Here is an 18,519-nt window from a genome sequence, read left to right as displayed (position 1 = left end):
ACACCAAAGGAGATTTCAAAAATAGTTGGAGTGTCCATAAAGACTGTTTATAATGTAAAGAAGAGAATGACTATGAGCAAAACTATTACGAGAAAGTCTGGAAGATACTATTAAAGACGAATGGGAGAAGTTGTCACCCAAATATCTGAGAAAAACTTGCGCAAGTTTCAGGAAGCGTGTGAAGGCAGTTATTGAGAAAGAAGGAGGACACATAGAATAAAAACATTTTCTATGATGTAAATTTTCTTGTGGCAAATAAATTCTCATGACTTTCAATAAACTAATTGGTCATGCACTGTCTTTCAATCCCTGCCTCAAAATATTGTAAATTTTGCTTCCCCACCCTGTATGTGAATCAATCCCAGTTGAATGTGTGAGGTCATCCTGTTGTGTATGAATCAATCCCCAGTTGAAAGCTTGAGGTCGTCCTGTTCAATGTGAATCAATCCCCAGCTGGATGTGAGGTCATCCTGTTCTATATGAATCAATCCCCAGTTGAATGTGTGAGGTCATCCTGTTCTACGTGAATCAGTCCCTGGTTGAATGTATGAGATTGTCAGGTTCTATGTGAATCAATATCCAGTTGAATGTGTGGGGTCATCCCGTTTTATGTTAATCAATCCCCAGTTGAATGTGAGGTCATCCTCTTTTATGTGAATCAATCCCAGTTGAATGTGTGAGGTCGTCCTGTTCTACCTGGATCAATCCCCAGTTGAATGTGTGAGGTCATCCTGTTCTATGTCAATCAATCCCCACGTGAATGTGTGAGGTCGTTCTGCTGTATATGAATCAATCCCCAGTTGAATGTGTGAGGTCGTCCTGTTCTATGTGAATCAATCCCCAGTTGAATGTGTGAGGTCATCCTGTTCTATGTGAATCAATCCCAGTTGAATGTGAGAGGTCGTCCTGTTCTATACGAATCAATCCCCAGTTCAATGTGACGTCATCCTGTTCTATATGAATCAATCCCCGGTTGAATGTGTGAGGTCGTCCTTTTCTATGTGAATCAATCCCCAGTTGAATGTGTAAGGTCATCTTGTTCCATATGAATCAATCCCCAGTTGAATGTGTGAGGTCCTCCCTTTCTATCTGGATCAATCCCCAGCTGAATGTGTGATGTCATCCTGTTCTATGTGAATCAATTCCCAGTTGAATGTGAGGTCATCCTTTTCTATGTGAATCAATCCCCGGTTGAATGTGTGAAGTCGTCCTGTTCTATGTCAATCAATCCCCGGTTGAATGTGTGAGGTTGTCCTTTTCTATGTGAATCAATCCCCGGTTGAATGTGTGAGGTTGTCCTTTTCTATGTGAATCAATCCCCGGTTGAATGTGTGAGGTTGTCCTGTTCTATGTCAATCAATCCCCGATTGAATGTGTGAGGTCGTCCTGTTCTATGTCAATCAGTCCCCAGTTGAATGTGTGAGGTTGTCCTGTTCTATGTGAATTAATCTCGGTTTGAATGTGTGCGGTTGTCCTGTTCTATGTGAATCAATCCCCAGTTAAATGTGTGAGGTTGTCCTGTTCTATGTGAATCAATCCCCAGTTGAATGTGTGAGGTCGTCCTGTTGTATGTGAATCAATCCCCAGTTGAATGTGTCAGGTCGTCCTGTTCTATGTGAATCAATCTCGGTTTGAATGTGTGAGGTCGTCCTTTTCTATGTGAATCAATCCTCAGTTGAATGTGTGAGGTTGTCCTGTTCTATATGAATCAATCCCCAATTGAATGTGTGAGGTCATCCTGTTTTATATGAATCAATCCCCAGTTGAATGTGTGAGGTCGTCTTGTTTGATGTGAGTAAATCCCCAGTTGAATGTGTGAGGTTGTCCTGTTCTATATGAATCAATCCCCAGTTTAATTTGAGAGGTTGTCCTGTTCTATATCAATCAAACTCCAGTTGAATGTGTGAGGTCATCTTGTTCTATGTCAATCAATCCCCAGTTGAATGTGTGAGGTCATCTTGTTCTATGTCAATCAATCCCAGTTGAATGTGTGAAGTCGTCCTTTTCTTTGAATCAATCCCCATTTGAGTGTGTGAGGTCGTCCTGTTCTATATGAATCAATCCCCAGTTTAATTTGAGAGGTTGTCCTTTTCTATTTGAAGCAACCCCCAGTTGAATGTGAGGTTGTCCTGTTCTATGTGAATCAATCCCCAGTTGAATGTGTGAGGTCGTCCTGTTCTATATGAATCAATCCCAGTTGAATGTGTGAGGTCATCTTGTTCTATGTCAGTCAATCCCCAGTTGAATGTGTGAGGTCGTCCTGTTCTATGTCAATCAATCCCAGCTGAATGTTTGAAGTCGTCCTGTTCTATGTCAATCAATCCCGGTTGAATGTGAGAGGTCATCTTGTTCTATATGAATCAATCCCAGTTGAATGTGTGAGGTCGTCCTGTTGTATATGGATCAATCCCCACTTGAATGTGTGCGGTTGAGATGAAGATGCTGGACACAGTGCATTCAGTTCACCGTCTAACACTTCTACATCTACGTCCACCGTCTAACACTTCTACATCTACATCTACATCTACGTCTAACACTTCTACATCTACATCTACATCTAACACTACTACATCTACGTCCACCGTCTAACACTACTACATCTACGTCCACCGTCTAACACTTCTACATCTACATCTATGTCTAACACTTCTACATCTACGTCTAACACTTCTACATCTACATCTACCACTACTACATCTACGTCCACCGTCTAACACTACTACATCTACATCTACGTCTAACACTTCTACATCTACGTCCACTGTCTGAGATTACTGAGATTACTATAAAGTCCACCATAGACCCAGTCCAACACCACAACCTCCAGGAGGACATCCACAACATGACTTCAGCCAAGCCAACCATGAAGGTAGGTCTGGAACTACTACTGCTTCTACTTCTTCCCCACATTTAAACCCACATATTTAAACCCACATGTTTAAACCCCATATTTAAACCCACATGTTTAAACCACATATTTAAACCCCATATTTAAACCCACATGTTTAAACCCCATATTTAAACCCACATGTTTAAACCCCATGTTTAAACCCACATATGTAAACCTACATATTTAAACCGACATATGGGTAAGTAAAGAATCTTGAATTAAGCAAAAATAAATCTTAAATTTAGCAAAAAATCTTGAATTAAGCAAAAACTCTTAAATTAAGTAAAAGAATCTTGAATTAGGCCAAAAAAATAAAATAAAATCTTGAAATAAGCAAAAAAAAAAAAAAAAAAAAAAAATCTTAAATTTAAAAACAAATCTTGAATGAACAACTTCAATTTTTTTGTCTTTGTTTTAGTGTGAAAAATAACATTAAATTATGAAAATATTAACAACGATAAAATGTGAATAACCTCAACAAATATGAACAACCTGAAATATCTGTAGAAAATTCAGCCCAATTTGAACTATTTTCTTCCTGTTCCTCAGTGTTTAGTGTCTTTGTGGATCTGATCCATAATGCACATGGACAATTGAGAAGTGGATGCAGAATATTGTTAAAATTGCACTGATTTTTCTGAAGAAATGTCAGTTTTTTCAGGTTATTCACATCTTTTTTGTTTGGATAGTTTATAAAAGTAAGTATTTTCATAATTTAATGTTTTTTTTCTTTACACTAAAACACAGACATTGTCAGTTGTCACTATTTATAAGTTATTCTGTTATTATTATACTAGTTCGGTCCACTGCAGATCAAATCAGGCTGAATGTGGAACCTGAAAGAACATGAGTTTGAGAGCCCCTGTTTGAACTGTTGTGGGTTCTTTTCCACTTTTGTCCCAGTGCAGTTTCTCTTCTGTCCACAAGGTGTCATCTTAAAGGCCCATTTGTCTGTTTGGTGTTCACATGTTCATATTGGACCTGTTTATCTGCGTTTTTTTTTTTTTTTTTTTTTTTTTTTAAATAAAACTTGGTTCCAATATTTCAGTGTATGGATCAGGGCTGTTTGAACTTTTTCAGCACATTTCAACGATACCACCGTGATAATGAGAACTAGGGCTGTAAGAAAATATCGGTTTTGCAATATATTGCAATATTTCATTTCACAATACTGTATCAATATTAAAAAGTACTGTATCGATATTTATAAAGCACTGTATCGATATTAAAAAAAGTACTGTATTGATATTTAAAAAGTACTGTATCAATATTAAAAAGTATTGTATCAATATTTAAAAAGCACTGTATCGATATTTAAAAAGTACTGTATCGATATATTTAGGTATTTATTCAAATACAGATATTGTGGAGGTTCATTTTCATTTTTTTGTTTTTCTTTTTTCTTTTTTGTTTCTGTTTTATTTATTCTTATTTAACACTCTTTTATTAAATAATGTTGGTTCCTTTGTTGGGATTGAACTAAAATACTGTTCTGATGTTAGTTCTGAACCAATAGAATATTAACATTTGAACAGGATCTGAAACTGTAATGTCTGTAAAACAGATTTTCAGTTTGAACACAGGAACATTTGGTGATATAACATTAGATCCTGTTCTGATCAAATAAAAATATGTTTAGCATTTGTGCAGATTTCTGCTGTAATTCAATTCTTCCAGGAAATAATCGTTTAAAAAAAAAAAAGAAACGAACAAAGAATTGCCTTTTCAACAGTATCATGATATATTGTGATATATCGTATTGTGATCCTAGTATTGGGATTTGTATTGTATCACCAGATTCTTGCTGATACACAGCCCTAATGAGAACTGATCAGTCTGGTCCCAATAACTGTGGTCTGAACTGTTCCTACAGTTCCATCAGTTCTCTGGATGTGGTTCCATTCTTATTACCACACTGGACAATAATCAAAGACAGGAAATAAAGGATGTGCTTTAAGTCCAGACATAGTGGAACTGTCTATACTTCAAGTCCAGACTTAGTGGAACTGTCCGTACTTTAAGTCCAGACTTAGTGGAACTGTCTAATGTCAGTGTTTGTGTTTGAACAGGATCCGTTTGGATGAATTTATCTGAACAAACTCACACACATGCTGCATTTATGGACCCGTTTATTGACTCTCAGGTTTTATTGGTTGTATCACAGGTCATGTGACTCAGACTCCGCTGCTGATTGGCCGTCGGTGCCGGTGGTGGGTGTGGAGGCGGTGGAGGAGACCGCCTACCTGTAGGCCGCCTCCTCCTAGGTCTTGGTGGAGCTGCAGACGCTGTGGACCAATCAAGAAGACATTAGAGTGGACCCGCCCAGCTGCTCTTCATTCAGCCAATCACTGATCAGTGTTTCCAGTGTGGGCGTGGTCACCTGTTTCAGCCCTGAAGCCTTTTGTACTCGGCGACCTCCAGCTCCAGATGGATGTTGGTGTCCAGCAGCTTCTTGTACTCGTAGTCCTGAAGATCCAGGTTCAACCTGAGCTGGACTAGCTGGTCCTCCAGAGTGGACACCTGAAAGAGGAGGAGAAGAAGAAGAAGAAGAAGAAGAAGAAGAAGAAGAGGGAGAAGAAGGAGGAGAAGAAGAAGGAGAAGAAGAAGGAGGAGGAGAAGAAGAAGGACGAGAAGGAGAGAAGGAGGAGAAGGAGAGGGAGGAGAAGAAGAAGGAGTAGAAGAAAAGAAGAGGAAGAAGGAGAAGAAGAAGAAGGAGGAGAAGAAGAAGAAGGAGGAGAAGGAGAAGGAGGAGAAGAAGAGGAAGAAGGAGAAGAAGTAGAAGAAGAAGAAGAGGAAGAAGGAGAAGAAGGAGGAGAAGGAGAAGAACACATAATGAGTGACAGCTGGAAGGAAGCGCCCAAGCCCCTCCTCCTGGTCTCTACTGCACAGACTCAGTAGCCCCTCCTCCTGGGCTCTGCTGCACAGACTCAGTACCCCCTTCCTCCTGGGCTCTACTGCACAGACTCAGTAGCTCCTGTGTCTGATCTGGTCCATGCAGGTCTATGTGTTACCTGGCTCAGGTATCCTCTTAGCATCCCTCTGTACTGGCTCAGGGTGTCAGCCACAGTTCCCTCCAACACTTCCTGTAGAGGAAACACACCAATCATCAAGCCTCAGTCATGTGACCTTTCCTGTGGTCATCAGGTCCACAGAGCAGGTCAGTCCTGCAGACCGGCCCCAGCCTCCACCCAACAAGAAGTCCACCATGGAGGTGTGGCGCTCAAAGGTGTGGGGGCCCATCATAGCTGCTGCAGCTGAACTCCACCTCCTAATGCTTGGAACTCCTTTGGACCTTCAGCCTGTTTCCAATAAATGTGTCCTTTATTGTCGGACTGTTGGTTGAAGCTGCCTCACTTCTTCTACTGGACCTGGACACACACTTGCTGACCTGATTCCTGTCATTTCGTGTGGATTGCGATGCTCACCATGTCCAATGTGGACCGCAGTTGGGTCTCCAGAGACTCCAAAGTAGACTGGACCTGGGTGTCTTCAGACCTGAACGTCTGCAGGGTCCATATGCCGACCGCCACATTGTCCTTCAGAACCTGGGTCTGCACAAAACCAACAAACACACGGGTTGAATCCGTCAGGGCCCATCGACATCTAATAATGTCTGCCGCCACAGGAAGTGAGGTCATGTGGGTACCTTGGCCTGGAAGGCCTCCAGGTCCTTCTGGTTCTTGGAGTAGATGGTGTGGTGGAGTTGTGTGTTCTGGGCCATGGCCTTGGTGAGGTCCACCTGTGGGACAGATGGAAGACCAGTCACACTATGGAATGTGAACCCATGGCTCTGGGACACAGGGTTTTAGAGCTGGACAGTCTAGGAGACACTAGGACTGGGTCCAACTGGTCCACGTGGCTGAAGCTCATCTGTGGAAGTTGTGTCCTTCTGTTGTCATTAAACCTGCTCTCAGGATGTTTCCTGATCTCCACCTAGTGGCTTTGGTCAGTTTGTCCTGTGGGTCCAGGTTTTGTGGGACAGTGTCCACTCACCTCCTGGTGGTTCTCTTTGAGGATCTTCAGCTCCTCCTCCAGACCCCGGATCTGCGTCTTCACGTCGGATCTGGTCTGCGTCAGCCGGTCCAGGATCTTCTTCAATTTGGCGGCGTCGGCCTCCAGCGACTGCGGCGCCGCCGGCTCCTTCTCACTCCTGCAACACGTCGACCACAGGTGAGGATGAACCAAACTGCAGCAGCTCAATAAATCTGAACTCATGAGGACAAACATCTGAAAGTGCAGTGGTCTGCAACTCCAATAACCTGTGTTTGGACTCACTTGTTCTTAAGGTGTTCATCAGCCGTCTGGGCGTCACCCATGGATCCGTACACCTGAACAGCAGCCTGGATCTGCAGATGACAAACAGACACATTAGACAACCACGTCCTCCTGATGGACATACATCCAGATGTGTGTGTTTGTGTGTGTGTGGATATGACTCTGTTGTGGACTCACCTTGGACTTGATGATGAACATGGTTTGGAAGCAGGACTGGACTCACCTTGGACCTGATGATGGACATGGTATGGAAGCAGGACTGGGCTCACCTTGGACCTGATGATGGACATGGTTTGGAGGCAGGACTGGACTCACCTTGGACCTGATGATGGACATGGTTTGGAAGCAGGTGCTGTAGTCTCTGGAGGTGGAGTCTCCACTGCTCTCCACCCACTGCCTGATCTTCAGCTCCAACTTGGCGTTGGCGTCCTCCAGGGAGCGCACAGTGGACAGGTAGTTCAGCAGACAGGTGTCCAGGATCTGCACCGAGAACTTGTCCACGTCAGTGGGAGGATGGACGCTGGCGGATCTACTGCAACAGGTTTGGAGCAGAGGCAATGGCAGAAATGTAGCCTCCGCTGCCAACGCTAACGTTCCCACTGACGATGTTTCCACCTTAACAGAAGCACCACCTTAAAAACAGAACCACCTTAACAGTCTGTCACCCGTCCGTCTGTCTGTCTGTCGTCTGTCTTTCTGTCTCTCTGTCTGTCATATGTCTGTCTGTCTGTCTGTCTGTCAGGGAAACAAGAAAACACAAGGAAACACAAAGAAACACAAGGAAACCCAGTGGAGCCACTGTTTGAACTGGACCAACTCACTGATGTTTATTTATTCATCTGTTGGACATATTCACTCCACACATCCATCCCATAATAACTCCTGTTATCACAGGCTTTCCCATGTGACATAAACGTCCCAGTGGGTCAGAACCTGGAACCTCCGACGGTGACAGTGGATGTTGTTGATGTGTGTTCAGGTCTTCGTTAGTTGGCCGGACATGTCCTCAGGACCTGGTCCAGCTGCTTCAGACAGGTGTCAAGGATCCGGTCCAGTTTGTCATCTGTCCGGTCCAGTTTGGTGTTGAGGGTGGTTATGTCCGGCACCAGGGAACCGATGTCAATGTTCTGGTAGATGCTGGTGCTGTTTTCACATCTATTTCCATAGTAACCATCTGGACAGTCACATAGGTGATCATTGGAGTCCATCAGCCGCCTGCACTCGCCTCCGTTCAGACAGGTGTCAGGTGAGGAACAAACCGGCAGCTGTCTGGTCAGGTAGATGTTCAGCCTGTATTTGTAACCGTCGGAGTTTGTGCACTGCATATAGTTGAAAGCAGGCTGTGGTGACATCACTGGAGTATAATAATAGAAATAATTCAAAACTTTGGCATAATCTGAAAACTTTCTATATAGAGATATGGGTACAGGAATAACACTTGGGGGCAACAATATTTCCATTCCAGTGGGAAACTCAAGCTCACAGTCCTGGGACTTCTGTTTAAGGTCCGAACACTGGATCTCATTCAAGCATTTCATAGCAGCAGTCTCAACTTGCTCTTCGTATGTGTGTGTTTCCTTGTTGGTGTATCCCACTGCCACCCCCACATCCCCCACAGGTACACGCCACATATGGACCAGTTTGTAGTAGGCCTCATGCTTCTGCTCGTACACTATCACTGCCCACTTGTACCAGAAGTACTTCTCATCCAGAGTCTTTCGGACCTCGTCAGCGATGTCCTGTTTTCGGTCTTTGGGGAATTTTTTGCTGGTCACTTCCACGTCTTCAACCACGTACTCATCAAATTTGTCCAGACAGAAGTACAAAGAATCATTCTGAGCTTTGAAGACGTTCTTGAACATGCGGTTATGTTCGTCCTGTTGACCTGATGAACTGAATCCGATGAGTTTCCAGTAGAGCTGGTTGAGGAACATGCCCTTCCACAGCAGACTGCTCAGGTACAGGTTATAGCGGCCCATTTCACTGATGCTGCACTTAAACTTGTCCTTCAACAGGTTGTTGATGTTCCTGGTCAGAGACGTGCCGCTGACCGTCAGGTAATGATAGATGTTGAACACGCTGCCCTCAGTCCCTGAGTTCTCATAGAAGTTGGCGAAGATCTCCGCCAGCCTCAGCTTCTCCTCTGCACTCGTCACCAGCTTGAGGTTCTGCTCAAGCTCATTGAACTTCGTCCAGGCGTTCAGGATGCGAGCCTCATCTTGAGAGTAGACGCTGGCGAAGTTGAACCACTCCACATCTATGGCCAGGTCAGATATCTGGGAGGCCAGTGAGTCCAGCCTCCGGTTGACCTCGCTGAAGCCGTTCCTCAGCTCCTCGATGCTGTTTTCCTGAGGGATGATGGCCAAAACCACGTTGACAAATGAGATGACCAGACTTCCGATACCGGGCGCCAAACTGGCAAAGTTGGCCAGGCTGTTGAACACAGACTCAAGCTGCTTAGGTTTGAATGTGTTCGTCACGTCTGTGACCATGGTCAGCAAGTCTACGCCCACCTGGAACCCACTCTGGACCCGTTCTTTGGTGGTTGCATCCAGCTCTCTTTTGAGCCTGCGAAGGGCTGAGAGGTCAGCAGGTGAAGGGTCATGTGACTCAGCAGCTGAGGTCGTCCAATAAACAAAGAGTATGAGTGAGAACCACAGCACGGTGGAGGACATCCGAGGGAACGCCATGACTGAAACACAGAGACATAACATCTAAGACAGAAGTGGACTGAAGTCTGAAGAGTCAACATTTAAGACAGAAGTGGACCGAAGTCTGAACGGTCAACATTTAAGACAGAAGTGGACCGAAGTCTGAAGGGTCAACATTTAAGACAGAAGTGGACCGAAGTCTGAACGGTCAACATTTAAGACAGAAGTGGGCCAAAGTCTGAAGGGTCAACAGTTCAGTCACATCAGTGTTCCTGCATGAACAGAATGGACTGGTTGTCATGGTGACGGGATCCACTGACAATAACAAGAACAATAATAATACTATGACTACTACTACTATTACTAATAACAATACTATTACTACTACTACTACTACGACTACTACTACTACTAATAATACTAATACAAATACTACCACTACTACTTCTACAACTACTACTGCTAATACTACCAATGGTACTACTTTTACTACTACTACTAATGATAATAACAATACTACTTTTACTACTACTACTACTACCACTGCTACTACTAATACTACCAATAGTACTACTTTTATTACTACTACTACTAATATCAATACTACTACTAATAACAATACTACTACTACTAATAATAATAATAACAATAGTACAACTACTACAACTACTACTGCTAATAACAATACTACTTCTACTACTACTTTTACTACTATTACTTCTGATAACAATACTACTACTACTCATAGTAACAATACTACTACTACTGCAAGTACTACTGCTAATAACAATACTACTTTTACAACTACTATTACTCCTACTACTATTAATAATAAGAATACTAATACTACTACTAATAATAACAATAGTAATAGTACTAGTAAGAATAACAATACTACTACTACTACTACTAATAATAATAATAATGATAATAATAATAATAATAATAATAATAATAATAATAATAATAATAATAATTATAATAATAATAATAATAATAATAATAATTATAATAATAACAATACTACTACTACTACAAATACTACTACTTTTACTACTAATACAAATACTACCACTACTACAACTACTACTGCTAATAACAATACTATTTTTACTACTACTTCCACTACTACTACTACTATTTCTACTAATAACAATACTACTACAACTACTAAAAAGAATACTTCTACTACTATTACTACTAATAACAATACTACTACTACTACTACTACTAAAAAGAATACTACTACTGCTATTACTATTAATAACAATACTACTACTACTACTAAAAAGAATACTACTACTACTATTACTCCTCCTCTTCCTCTTCCTGTTCTTCATCTGTGTGTCTTATATTCCTGTATATGTGTATTAGTCCATGTGTTACCTGTGAGCTCTGTGTCCGTCTGTGTTTGTCAGAATTAACATGTGGTCTGTATTTATATACAAACTGAAAGGAAGGAGCTGGACTGACCAATCAGCATCCAGGTAAGGAGGGAGGGATGGAGGGAGGGAGGGATGGAGGGATGGAGGGAGGTAAGGAGGGAGAGAGGGAGGGATGGAGGGAGAGAAGGAGGTAAGGAGGGAGAGAAGGAGGTAAGGAGGGAGGGATGTTGGATGAACCTGGTTCCTTCAGGTCAAAGGTCATGCAGATGTTTATTAAATCTTGATGTTCTGTCTGATCCAGAAAAATTAAATGAATGTCAAGCTTTGAAACATCTGATGAATTCAGTTCAGTTTCATTCAGTTCAGTTTAATTCACTTTTATTCAGTTCAGTTTAATTCACTTTTATTTAGTTCAGTTTAATTCAGTTTATTTCAGTTCAGTTTAATTCAGTTTAATTTAGTTCAATTCAGTTCAGTTTAATTCAGTTTAATTCAGTTCAGTTTAATTCAGTTCATATGAACAGGACTGTATTTAATCATAGATCTTTTTTCGACTGCAGGATCTTTGAGCATTTCTTTGAATATTCATTAACCCAAGTGTGTTTGCACCTAAATGACCAGGTTTAATAACTTTCCCCGAAGAAGTGGAGGTAAGAGAAACAGGGACCGGACCATGGAGTTCCAGACTGACAGTCCAAGACCAGCTGGTCCAGACCCTGGTCCAGACACTGGTCCAGGACCAGCTGGTCCAGACTCTGGTCCAGACCCTGGTTCAGGACCAGCTGGTCTAGACCCTGGTCCAGACCCTAGTCCAGGACCAGCTGGTCCGGACCCTGGTCCAGAAGCTCGAACCTTTCACACAAATTTATTTTCCTTTTAATTTCAAGGTAACTTTTTTTTTTTTTTTTTTTTTTTTTTTTAAGTTTTAATAAAAAAAATTCTACCCTAGTTCTGTCTGTTCATTTAAAGGGCATTCAAATATGAGACTAAGTCCTTTTTATCAGTAGTCTGCAGTTGAATTAAATGCAGGTATTTCAGTAAATGTGTGTGACTGTCAGTTGAACCTGGACTACATCTGTAAAATAATAGAAATGAAACAGAACCATCATTTAAAGTTGGACCTGATTGAGTTGAAGAAATGAACAGTGTTAAAGCCACAGTGTCCACTGACAGAACTGTGTCATTTTATTGGACAAGAGTTGAGTTTGTGAACAGACATGAACTGGACTGAGCTTCTGTTCCTGCTGCTCAAACATCATCAGCCTGATCTGAATAAATGACCCTGAACTTTGGATGGGATGGAAATGAAATTACCAGAAATTGTTTGACCCAAATAAGTTCTGAGTAAATAAAGTTCCAGGTAAATAAAGTTATGGGCTTTTGTTGGAAAAGGGCCTCATTAAACCATTTGTATTTACTCTGTTCAACTGAGTTCAATGACATTAATTCATGTGTGTTTGGATTCACTGTCTTTACTGGAAATGCATGTCTGTAAAAAAAAAACCCAGTACATTACAGCAGTTAGAGAGGGGATAAATAGGTTAGGAAGGGGTTAAAGTGGTTAGAAAGGGGTTTAAAGTGGTTAGGAAGGGGTTAAAGTGGTTAGAAAGGGGTTAAAGTGGTTAGAAAGGGGTTAAAACTGTTAGAAAGGGGTTAAAGAGGTTAAAAAGGAGTTAAAGAGGTTAGAAAGGTGTTAAAACGGTTATAAAGGGGTTAAAGCGGTTATAAAGGGGTTAAAGCGGTTAGAAAGGGGTTAAAACGGTTAGAAAGGTGTTAAAACAGTTAGAAAGGGGTTAAAGCGGTTAAAAGGTGTTAAAACGGTTAGAAAGGGGTTAAAGCGGTTAGAAAGGGGTTAAAGCGGTTAGAAAGGGGTTAAAACGGTTAGAAAGGTGTTAAAACAGTTAGAAAGGGGTTAAAGCGGTTAAAAGGTGTTAAAACGGTTAGAAAGGGGTTAAAGCAGTTAGAAAGAGATTAAAGTGGTTAGAAAGGTGTTACCACGGTTATGAAGGGGTTAAAGAGGTTAGAAAGGGGTTAAAACGGTTAGAAACGGGTTAAAGCAGTTAGAAAGGGGTTAAAATGTTTCAAAAAGAGTTAAAATGGTTAGAAAGTAGAGGTAAGATCGGGCCTAAAAAATCCAGCCCGACCCGACCCAGGCCCGCGGGTATTAAAGCCCGACCCAGCCCGAGCCCGACCAATTAACTTGATTTGCAGGCCCGAGCCCGAAGCAAACCCGAAATTTCATATTTTATTTGTGAGGACTCGGGAGGAGGAGGGGTGATTTATGATAACAAATTAAAGCCTGTCTTTTGTAACGAAATCTAAGTTAAACAAGACTGTATAAACATTTACATCTTTTATATTTCTGTGTCTGCAGAGGTTACATTAACCGACAATTTTCCATCATTGATGGATTTTTTAAGAGTTGACGGGAAAAATTTAAGGCCGTCCGTCATTTTGACAGGTTGAAAATTGGGCCATAAACCACAGCAGCAGTACGTCCTTAAGAATCTAGCGCGGCACTTTAAGAGAGAGAGAGAGGCAGAGAGGCAAAGAAGAACAATGACGGGTGGATAAACATAAATTTATTAATATATATATATTAATATCATACATTTATTTTAAAAAAAGTCAGCGAGAGAGAAGCCCGGCCCGGCCCGACCCAACCTGAACGTAATGATTGACATTTTAGGCCCGACCCAGCCCGAAATTCGGGTCGAGTCGGGCTCGGACTCGGGCTTGGGCTTAAGATCTTACCTCTATCAGAAAGGGGTTTAAAACGGTTAGAAACAGGTTAAAGCAGTTAGAAAGGGGTTAAAACGGTTAGAAATGGGTTAAAACGGTTAGAAAGGGGTTAAAATGTTAGAAAGGGGTTAAAACGGTTAGAAACGGGTTAAAAGGGTTAGAAAGGGGTTAAAGTTGTTAGAAACGGGTTAAAGAAGTTAGAAAGGGGTTAAAATGGGCTAAAACGGTTAGAAATGGGTTAAAATGGTTAGAAAGGGGTTAAAACAGAAACGGGTTAAAAGGGTTAGAAAGGGGTTAAAGTTGTTAGAAACGGGTTAAAACAGAAAGGGGCTAAAACGGTTAAAAAGGTGTTAAAGCAGTTAGAAAGGGGTTAAAAAGGTTCGAAACAGGTTAAAACGGTTAGAAATGGGTTAAAATGGTTAGAAACGGTTTAAAAAGGTTAGAAAAGGGTTAAGGGGGTTACAAAAGGGGTTAAAACAGTTAGAAAGGGGTTAAAGAGGTTAGAAAGAGGTTAAAACAGTTAGAAAGGGATTAAAACAGTTAGACACTGGTTGAAGCGGTTAGAAACGGGTTTAAACAGTAAGAAAGGGGTTAAAGCAGTTAGAAAGGGGTTAAAACAGCTAGAAACGGGTTAAAACGGTTAGAAACGGGTTAAAAGGGTTAGAAAGGGGTTAAAGTTGTTAGAAACGGGTTAAAACAGTTAGAAAGGGGTTAAAACGGTTAGAAACGGGTTAAAGCAGTTAGAAAGGGGTTAAAATGGGCTAAAACGGTTAGAAATGGGTTAAAAGGGTTAGAAAGGGGTTAAAGTTGTTAGAAACGGGTTAAAACAGAAAGGGGTTAAAACGGTTAGAAAGGCGTTAAAGCAGTTAGAAAGGGGTTAAAAAGGTTCGAAACAGGTTAAAACGGTTAGAAATGGGTTAAAATGGTTAGAAACGGTTTAAAAGGTTAGAAAGGGGTTAAAGTGGTTACAAAAGGGGTTAAAACGGTTAGAAAGGGGTTAAAGAGGTTAGAAAGAGGTTAAAACAGTTAGAAAGGGATTAAAACAGTTAGACACTGGTTGAAGCGGTTAGAAACGGGTTTAAACAGTAAGAAAGGGGTTAAAGCAGTTAGACAGGGGTTAAAACAGCTAGAAACAGGTTAAAGCGGTTAGAAAGGGGTTAAAACAGTTAGAAATGGGTTAAAGCGGTTAGAAACGGCTTAAAAGGGTTAGAAATGGGTTTAAGCGGTTAGAAAGAAGTTAAAACACATAGAAAGGGGTTAAAACAGTAGTCATCTCTGCTTTAACCAGGGTTTGGGTTAGTCTAACCCTCCAGTCATTGCAGTTTAACCCTAACCCCAGTTTAATTCAGTTCAGTTTAATTTAGTTCAGTTTAATTCAGTTTAGTTTAATTCAGTTCAGTTTAATTCAGGTCAGTTTAATTCAGTTAAGTTTAATTCAGTTTAATTCAGTTCAGTTTAATTCAGGTCAGTTTAATTCAGTTCAGTTTAATTCAGTTCATATGAACAGGACTGTATTTAATCATAGATCTTTTTCCACTGCAGGATCTTTGAGCATTTCTTTGAACGTTCATAAACCCAGGTGTGTTTGCACCTAAATGGCCACACTGTAACAAGTTTCTGTAGTTTTCACAGCATTATTACTGTAAAATGAGCAAATGCTTACTGTAGAACAGTATGTTGCTGTAGATCTGCAAAGCATCATGGGCAAAATTAATTGGTGGGTGAATTCTACAGTAAAATATATTTTACTGTAAATCAAAATACAGTAATTTTGAGTGGGATTTTTTTTTAGCTGCCCTCTTTGGGTCATGCTACGTGTTCAACAGTGAATATCCAGAGGAGGCAGCCATATCACTGGAATTTATCCAGACGTATGTACATATTTATTCTTAATATTCTTCACTAGAGATGGGAGCAAGTATTTGTTATGTGACCACCTACTCCACAAGTAAAATACTACTCAAAATGTATCCGATTTTCACTGATTTTCACCGTTCAAACTTGTTCAGCTTCTTCAGGACATTAGTGCTTGTATTTATATTTTTCAATTTAAAAAAAAAAAAAATTCAGCTTTTTATGCCAAAACATTTTAATGGTTTCTTATGGAGAAATCAGCACTTCTTCTAGTACTTGATGGCAGCGCCTGCGGCCAATCAAGCTTGAAGCACTTTTTGCACTTACTAAGGGTTTTTCCCTCAAGTCTAAATTCTTGCTTATGTTGTACATCGCTTTGGACAAAAGCGTCTGCTAAATGAAATTGTAAAATTGTAGAAATCTTCAACCAGCCACACTTTCAACTTTTTCAGCTGTATTTTCAACCTTTCTTTTCAGCTCAAAGTGAATTTTAACCACCTAAAACAAAGCCCACCTAAATAAATCAACATTGGTTCAAGAGTGTGCTAAATAAAGGATACTCCCATTTTTTACATCGCCATCAGACAGCCCATTCCTTTGCCATAACATTTTCTCAACTGCATTACTTCAAAAAATCCAAACTATCACCTTAAACAGCAGTTCTTTATTTTTACTCACCATGCAAAAGATAGAAAAGTAAGAACGGCTTTTATTGGTTCCATGAGAAATGTAAGTCTAAAATTTATGCACATATCATATATCTACATGTCTTTTTTCGCTTCATCATTCTAAAACAAAAAGTTGAGTGCTTGTTTTTGTTTTGGAGTACTGAATAAAATTCCCCAAATTCCCATTCCTATTCTTCACACAGTCATGAATGTGATCACTTAAATCTTTTTGGCCCATTTTGAAAAAATATTTTGACATAAGGTCTCTTCATTTTCATTACTAAATGTTGTTGTAGAGTAGACATACTGTAATAACAGCTGTGCATGGAAACTTTAAGTGACAGTTCAGATTCTTATCCATATAGTGGTATTTGCTGGTCCATGTGAGTGAAATACATCCACCAAATCTGGTCCATTAACTCCTTCACTGTTGTAAGAACGAGAGGTTTACCAGGAGTGTACTGCTCCAAAATGAATGAAGTAGGTACAGACCAGAAAACAACACAATTCATGACAGGGAAGGAGTTAATCAACCAGACTTAGTGGATATATTACACTAGCATGAAACAGCACGTACGTACCACAACATGGGTAAGAATCCAAACCATCAGTTCAACCATGTTTTTCTCCTTGGCTGGGGTAATGTATACTGAACAAAAATATAAACGCACCACTTTTGTTTTTGCCCCCATTTTTCATGAGCTGAACTCAAAGATCTAAAACTTTTTCTGTGTACACACAAGGTTTATTTCTCTCAAATATTGTTCACAAATCTGTCTAAATTTGTGTTAGTGAACACTTCGTCTTTGCTGAGATAATCCATCCACCTCACAGGTGTGGCATATCAAGATGCTGATTAGACAGCAGGATTTTTGCACAGGTGTGCCTTAGGCTGGCCACAATAAAAGGCCACTCCAAAATGTGCAGTTTTATCACACAGCACAATACCACAGATGTCACAAGTTTTGAGGGAATATGAAATTGGCATGCTGACTTCAGGAATGTCCAGCAGAGCTTTTGCCTGTGAATTGAATGTTCATTTCTCTACCATAAGCCATCTCCAAAGCTGTTTCAGAGAATTCATGAAGAAGACTGCGCGAGGAAAATGGTGGTCACACCAAATACTGACTGGTTTTCTGACCCCCCTGGACCACCCAATACTGTAAAAGTGCACATTTTAGAGTGGCCTTTTATTGTGGCCAGCCTAAGTCACACCTGTGCAATAATCCTGCTGTCTAATCAGCATCTTGATATGCCACACCTGTGAGGTGGATGGATTATCTCAGCAAAGGACAAAGGAGAAGTGCTCACTAACACAGATTTAGACAAATTTATGAACAATATTTGAGAGAAATAGGCCTTTTGTGTACCTAGAAAAAGTTTTAGATCTTTGAGTTCAGCTCATGAAAAATGGGAGCAAAAACAAAAGTGGTGCGTTTATATTTTTGTTCAGTGTATGATGTCTTTAGTAGTAAAAGCATATTGTGGTATTTCTAAGGGGTAGCAAGGAGGCAACAAAAATGGTCAGAGCCATCAATCTTGCCTCTAAATTTCTACATCAGTAACTAATTCCTTTTTATCCTTCCACTGCAGGGAAGAAGACTAGTGGTATCCAGTATCCAGTTAAGGTTTGAGAATGCAGATAAAGATGAAGATGAAAGAAGATTCACTGTTTGAGGTTCAACTGGTGTATAGTGTTGTTTAAAGAATCAAATATATTTAGTATGTATGTTTAAATGTTGAAAGTTTAAATAAATGAGAAGGTTTATGACAAAAACAGTGTCTTTATTTTAGAGTATGTAATTACTTTACAGTTATTAATTTACATTATTAAAACGAATGTACTAATGCCTGTCACAGTAGTCCACTATTTGCTGTGATACAAAATGCATCACCATATTACAGTACTGTAATAGCAATTACAGTACTGTGATTGGTACTGTAATGACAATTACAGTATTTTACAGTTACTGTAATTGAATATACAGTAAGTATGCTGTAGGACGTAATACAGCAATTTACTTGCTAATTGCTGCCAGCAAGTTACTGTACAT

The 18,519-nt window shown here is 40.4% G+C and overlaps 2 protein-coding genes and 1 long non-coding RNA gene across 3 annotated transcripts; 1 reads left to right on the top strand and 2 right to left on the bottom strand.

Moving 5' to 3' along the window:
- The first annotated feature begins 729 nt into the window (after window positions 1–729).
- LOC115413010 (uncharacterized) lies at window positions 730–1,027 on the top strand. Its single transcript, XR_003934413.1, has 3 exons — window positions 730–756; window positions 801–857; window positions 987–1,027. It is a non-coding gene; the product is annotated as an uncharacterized LOC115413010 (long non-coding RNA).
- Window positions 1,028–5,275: 4,248 nt separating this feature from the next.
- On the bottom strand, window positions 5,276–6,760 carry LOC115412059 (keratin, type I cytoskeletal 13-like). The gene is made up of 5 exons (XM_030124357.1): window positions 6,728–6,760; window positions 6,537–6,629; window positions 6,316–6,441; window positions 5,902–5,973; window positions 5,276–5,410 (listed from the first exon to the last, which is right to left on the bottom strand). The coding sequence occupies exons 1-5, from the start codon at window positions 6,758–6,760 to the stop codon at window positions 5,276–5,278; spliced, it is 459 nt and encodes a 152-aa protein (XP_029980217.1).
- Window positions 6,761–7,338: 578 nt separating this feature from the next.
- On the bottom strand, window positions 7,339–9,855 carry LOC115412058 (uncharacterized). The gene is made up of 3 exons (XM_030124356.1): window positions 8,179–9,855; window positions 7,481–7,780; window positions 7,339–7,395 (listed from the first exon to the last, which is right to left on the bottom strand). The coding sequence occupies exons 1-3, from the start codon at window positions 9,853–9,855 to the stop codon at window positions 7,339–7,341; spliced, it is 2,034 nt and encodes a 677-aa protein (XP_029980216.1).
- Window positions 9,856–18,519: the final 8,664 nt, after the last annotated feature.

The sequence above is a fragment of the Sphaeramia orbicularis genome, chromosome 21 (assembly GCF_902148855.1).
Source record: "Sphaeramia orbicularis chromosome 21, fSphaOr1.1, whole genome shotgun sequence".
Taxonomy (NCBI): domain Eukaryota; kingdom Metazoa; phylum Chordata; class Actinopteri; order Kurtiformes; family Apogonidae; genus Sphaeramia; species Sphaeramia orbicularis.
This window is presented reverse-complemented; position numbering and strand designations above follow the sequence as displayed.

Excerpts from the sequence above, each read along its gene's own strand:
- LOC115412058 (XM_030124356.1), bottom strand. The coding sequence starts at position 9,855 with ATGGCGTTCCCTCGGATGTCCTCCACCGTGCTGTGGTTCTCACTCATA. Across the intron at positions 7,781-8,178 it reads GTCTGAAGCAGCTGGACCAG|GTGGAAACATCGTCAGTGGG; the intron begins GTCCTGAGGACA and ends GCTTCTGTTAAG. Across the intron at positions 7,396-7,480 it reads TGTCCATCATCAGGTCCAAG|GTCCAAGGTGAGTCCAGTCC; the intron begins GTGAGTCCAGTC and ends GTCCATCATCAG.
- LOC115412059 (XM_030124357.1), bottom strand. The coding sequence starts at position 6,760 with ATGAGCTTCAGCCACGTGGACCAGTTGGACCCA. Across the intron at positions 6,630-6,727 it reads ACGTGGACCAGTTGGACCCA|GTGGACCTCACCAAGGCCAT; the intron begins GTCCTAGTGTCT and ends TCTGTCCCACAG. Across the intron at positions 5,974-6,315 it reads TGCGGTCCACATTGGACATG|GAAGTGTTGGAGGGAACTGT; the intron begins GTGAGCATCGCA and ends TTTCCTCTACAG.